The sequence below is a fragment of the Eucalyptus grandis genome, chromosome 10, assembly GCF_016545825.1.
Source record: "Eucalyptus grandis isolate ANBG69807.140 chromosome 10, ASM1654582v1, whole genome shotgun sequence".
Classification (NCBI taxonomy): Eukaryota; Viridiplantae; Streptophyta; class Magnoliopsida; order Myrtales; family Myrtaceae; genus Eucalyptus; species Eucalyptus grandis.
The window spans coordinates 18,984,110-18,989,816 of record NC_052621.1 but is presented as its reverse complement, the minus strand read 5'-3'; the positions used below and the strand labels follow the sequence as shown (position 1 = coordinate 18,989,816).

The 5,707-nt window shown below is 38.4% G+C and overlaps 1 protein-coding gene across 1 annotated transcript; it reads left to right on the top strand.

The window, feature by feature from the left end:
• The first annotated feature begins 2,605 nt into the window (after window positions 1-2,605).
• Window positions 2,606-4,355, top strand: LOC104456882. The gene is made up of 3 exons (XM_039302866.1): window positions 2,606-2,634; window positions 2,722-3,410; window positions 4,272-4,355. The coding sequence occupies exons 1-2, from the start codon at window positions 2,606-2,608 to the stop codon at window positions 3,308-3,310; spliced, it is 618 nt and encodes a 205-aa protein (XP_039158800.1). The 3' UTR covers window positions 3,311-3,410; window positions 4,272-4,355.
• Window positions 4,356-5,707: the final 1,352 nt, after the last annotated feature.

Here is a 5,707-nt window from a genome sequence, read left to right as displayed (position 1 = left end):
CAAGTCCTACCAATCGCAACCTGGCACTCACAAATTAATCCATATAAACATGCAATTTTACTCAATTTGGAGCCGCTACTAATCAATTAGGATTGATTGGAAACCCAAGTAAAGATGGGAGAATACTTTACTTTTGTAAACCAAAGATTCAATAGGTCCGGGAACATGATTACGCTAAATTAATCTAACGCTATTTCGGTACCTTTTCATTTTAATTTAAAAAATATTTTGTAAGCAGTCTTGACTAATTTTAACCTAAGCCACTAACATGCAAAGGGTGGTCATGCAGATGCACAATCAATAAAATAACATTCAATAAACCCAAGTGATGAATTGTAAAAAATTATAGCTCATGTTAAGCAAAACAAACTACAACTTTATTAAGGTTTATTCTCTTAAAAAAACTTACAAAATGTTGATTAAAAATGCATGCCCTAAACATGATTCCTAAATGACATGACTCCTAATTTTTTTATTACTCTTTTATAAAAATGTTAATTATATGCAGTCTTAATCTAAATTTAATATGCATGATTTTTACTTTAATGGCATCTAATATGCAATTCATATAACATAACAGGGAGGGGCCGGCGACCGCCGCCGCCCTTTGGCGATGGGCGATGGCGAAGGAAGCCGACCATTTTTTTTTTTTCTTTTTTTATTATAAATTTTAGCTTTTCTTTTCTAATTTTTAAATCTAATTTAAATTTAAAAAAAGCCACATGGAAATAAAAAAATCATTTTAAACGTTACGTTTGTGCCACATAAGCATTTTCCGTTAAAAAGGCTGACGGTGTTAACTTTAGGACTCGATTGAAACAATTTGACAAGTTTTAGGACTTGATTGTACTTTTTTGCAAATTTTAGGACTCAATTGCATTTTCATGACAAGTTTTAGGACTTCTATTGCACTTATCCCTAATTTTTATTGAAAAGAAAGTGACCTAATGATGCAATGCTAATCTTTTGGCATTTTCTTCTTCTTCTTCTTCTTCTTTTTTATGAGAAAAAAATTGAACTACATACATCATTAATAATGCATGAAATGCAATAATTAATTATGGCATGATTACATTACAAGAGTATTAAGACAATGAACATGTGACTCATTAACTAACGTGCAACATATGACATGCATATTATGAAATCAATGTGCGTTGCTTTAAACATGAAATGTTCTAGATATGACATATATGTGATATGTACCTAATGATTAGGTATCAAATGACACATCGAAATATGTGTCCCATTAATAATTTACAATACAATTTAATGACATATTATCTTAATGCGAGTCAATTATGCAAAGCAATCCGTAAATTTGCCATGAAAAGTTGAAATAATCAAAAATCTAACCAGACGTCTTGCGGCTCAATATTCTTGATTATTATGGCTTAATACAACAAATTTCCTAATTAGATAATGATTAAATATATAAAAACAAATCAAGTCATAATCACAAACTAGGAAACCGAATATTTGAACTGAATTTAGTCTAAAGAGATTGCCTAGTCCAAGGTACGGCTCTCTTGAGGGGGCGGCGGCAAGGCTTGCAAACCAACAAGTGAGGTATGATTGAGAATTCACCGGTGCTTGGTGAGTAATCGGTGATTCAAAGTCGGTGGACTAACAATGATACCACCACCGTGAGGCCTAGCCAATGAATGAAAAACCTGCACACAAAAAATCAACCTCAGCGTTGATGGGCTGATTCGGATGAAGGGTGGAGCCAATGTCGGGAAGGCAGTATGCAACACTTTGTCGGCGGGAGTGACGGCACAACTCAGTAAAGAGCGGCAGATAACAAGGAATGTTGATCGTTGCGAAAACTCATCGGGAAGCAACAAGCGTCTTGGCGGAAAGTTGCCAGCGTCGATGGGATCAGCTCATTTCAAGGAATAGCAAACTTCGTCCTCGGGACTCCAAAAGGGATGTGCTGTTCGTCACGATGTTGATGTTGATGTTGTTGGAGTTCGCTAGAGGACTATGAAAAATAGATTCAAAAAAATCGCCGAGAAGTCATGATGTTTCTTCACAGTAGGGGATTGGCCGGGCATCATCATGGAGAAGTAGGCATAGGTAGGGAGCAGTGCCGGCATCAAAATCGTGACAAGTGGCGAGGAGTCCACAAGATGTGGGCTTCGCATGAGCCATATGGCGACGACATCAGACGAAATCACCGGGGAGGTAGCAGCTATGGTGGTGCTCGACCATATACTCAACCCTGTTTTGGAACAACTCTATTTTTCAGATCTGGAACCTACCCATCCTAGACCGATCACCCTTAGCTCTTCCCTCCATCGCTTTGAATGTTAGCTTTCATGAAATTTGTTCGCATGTTTTTTGGCTCCCTTGAAAAGTTTTCCTTGTTGCTTTTCCCTTTGTTCGAAAAACTCCCTCGTCACCACTCAACACTCTATGGGCCATGGAAACCGCCATAGAACCACTGTCCAATCTCCCAGTTGACGGTGATCTTGATCCCTCGACCCCCACTCCCACCGCCGCTGCCACTGTTGCCGTTGCCACCACTGATCATGACCACTTCCTCTCTAAGCTTGAGTCTACCCACAGATCGCTCTAGGACTTCCAATTGTAGTCAGCAACCATGGAGGAGGACATTGTTCTCGCCCAGTGGTAGCAAGACGAAGCGATCGGCCGAGTTACGAGCTTGAACGAAATCGTGGATGGCTTGTCAAGCAAGAAGGACTTGATCCACAGCAGGATTAAGGAGCCAGAGGATTTGGCCGCGGAGAGAGAAGAGGAGTCTGTGGTGCAGTTCGAGGAGGAGTTGAGGGAGAGAGAAGGGCTTAGGATCGAGATTGAAGTGTACAAAGAGAAGTTTTGCGATTTGGAGGCGGAGAGGGAGAAGCAAATGGAGTTTCTGCTGAAAATCGCGGATTCGATAAAGGCGGTGAAGGAGAGCTTGGCGAGGATAATACAAAGTCCGGATGATGAGAAGGTCGTCGAGAGAGAAGAAGACGAAAGCCTAGATACGGGAGAAGAACTAGACCGAGAATCGAGATTGGTGCGGGAAGAAATATTGGAGGGCACAAGGCTCGTTTATAGAGTGGAATCAAAAGTCAATGATTACAAGGAAACTAAGAAGAAGGAGAGGAAGCATTTGGAGAACAGCGAGGTGAGTTTGACGGAGGAAAACCGCGATATCAGTAGCCTGTCGAGGATTGCTCTCGTCAAGAAGGAGGCTATGGAGAAGAGCTTGAACAAGTTGAGAGGGGTAATGAGCAGAAGAGGGTGGCACTGTTGCAATTTGCTGAACAAGGGTTACAGAGAGTCGGGTTTGGGTTTATGATGGAAGTGAGAATCCCGAGCAACCAATGGAGAGCTCGGGCGCATCTAGTACTAGGAGTAAGTCGGATAGTGGCGACCGCGAGGAGGAAGTCGTTAGTCTGGTATGTTTAGTTCTTGTCTTGTTCAGTCCATTTTGAACATGTACTAGTTCAATGTTGTTTGGACCGCATTTAGAGTCCTGTTCTTTGTTGTGGCATCTAATCTACATTATTGTCAACCGTATGGTAAATTTTTGTTAATCCAAATTATGTGGTTCATAGTATATATCATCTAGTATTACTTTCAATACAACAAATTCTGTTATTGAGAGGGTAAGCACGAGCTCGGCGCAGATGATAATACCCAATACCACCTTGAAACTTCCTAATTCTGTAATGTTATTGTTTCTAAATAAAATCTATTTTGATAGTGCATATGAGGACCTATCTCCAGAAACACAAATGATAAAATGCTTTGCTATAGAGAAACTTGAGTAACATTCTTTTAGGAGATGGCAGTGCCAATCTTTTATGTTGTCACGAGTCCTCACACTCTTCAACCTTCTGCCATGACAAAATTATAATCTAGAAAGGTAGAAAAGGATGATCTCCATTTAAGTTTTACATGGTAGAGGCATCGTTCGTGTGCACAAGGTGCACTTATATGCGTCTCTCTCTAACTATCCATTTGTGTTTCTTTACATGTGTCGCTGCTTTTGGCCAACGATATAGTCCTTTTAAAAATTGGCGGATAACATCATTATTCATTATTGTCCTTTCACATATATATATATATATATATATATATATATATATTGGTCAATAATTACTTCACTTATTTTAATTTGGTGAATTACTAGCATATATTTTGACATTTAAGAAAAACTAGACTAGCGAGAGAACATTGTGAATGGTTGGTCTATAAAGGATACCACTAGAGAGTCTCTATGGGATATCCTTATATGATTTGTTTCTTTTGACCAGGCTTCAACTGTAGAGAGAATAATGAAGAACTTGAGGCAAGAAATCACTCAGTTGAGGAAATCTTTAGAGGAATCAAGGTAAAATCCATTTGTGTTTCTTTACATGTGTCGCTGCTTTTGGCCGACGATATAGTCCTTTTAAAAATTGGCAGATAACATCATTATTCATTATTGTCCTTTCATATATATATATATATATATATTGGTCAATAATTACTTCACTTATTTTAATTTGGTGAATTACTAGCATATATTTTGACATTTAAGAAAAACTAGACTAGCGAGAGAACATTGTGAATGGTTGGTCTATAAAGGATACCAATAGAGAGTCTCTATGGGATATCCTTATATGATTTGTTTCTTTTGACCAGGCTTCAACTGTAGAGAGAATAATGAAGAACTTGAGGCAAGAAATCACTCAGTTGAGGAAATCTTTAGAGGAATCAAGGTAAAATCCATTTGTGTTTCTTTACATGTGTCGCTGCTTTTGGCCGACAATATAGTCCTTTTAAAAATTGGCGGATAACATCATTATTCATTATTGTCCTTTCATATATATATATATTGGTCAATAATTACTTCACTTATTTTAATTTGGTGAATTACTAGCATATATTTTGACATTTAAGAAAAACTAGACTGGCAAGAGAACATTGTGAATGGTTGGTCTATAAAGGATACCAATAGAGAGTCTCTATGGGATATCCTTATATGATTTGTTTCTTTTGACCAGGCTTCAACTGTAGAGAGAATAATGAAGAACTTGAGGCAAGAAATCACTCAGTTGAGGAAATCTTTAGAGGAATCAAGGTAAAACAAGATGGATGGCACATTCCATATTTGCTTTCTTAATTTCTTTCCTCGTTATATGCTCTCTCCTCCACGTGGAATAGTAACTCTCGAGGACTATTATTGACTTGTTAACATGTTAAAAGATTCCTGCCATGGGTTTTTTGCCTTTGTCAAGTGAAGTCACTTTTTAAAGTACAGGAAAGATGTAGGACATAATATCAATGTGAGCATTGTGTAAGAAAGGTAAAACTTTACAAACCTTCTTCCTCTGGTAAGTACATCCATTCACGTACCTTAGACTCCTTTCCCAAGAAATTTTGATTTATCGAATGGCTATGAACGTCGGGATGCCTTCACAACTTGCGCAGTCCTCCCACTCCCGATCTAGCCCCAATAGGAGTAGGACTGGTACTCCTCGGAACGATGGCGCTACTTTTCCTTTCAATGTTCTGTCCTCACCCACAGATCCTCATGATTTGGAAAAATGTAGGAGATTGTCCAATGTCTTATCTTATGGATATCCTCATATCATTTTCAATCCACTTTTGATGGGAGAGATTAATCATTTGTTGTCAAGCTTAGATCCCCTAATAAACTCTGTGTCATGTCTTGCTTTTCAGCACATGTATAGGGATCTATCCCTTT

Bases quoted from the DNA above. Each gene is read 5' to 3' on its own strand.
- LOC104456882 (XM_039302866.1), top strand. From the start codon at position 2,606: ATGGAGGAGGACATTGTTCTCGCCCAGTG. The intron at 2,635-2,721 runs GTAGCAAGACGA...GATCCACAGCAG, and splicing joins GACATTGTTCTCGCCCAGTG to GATTAAGGAGCCAGAGGATT.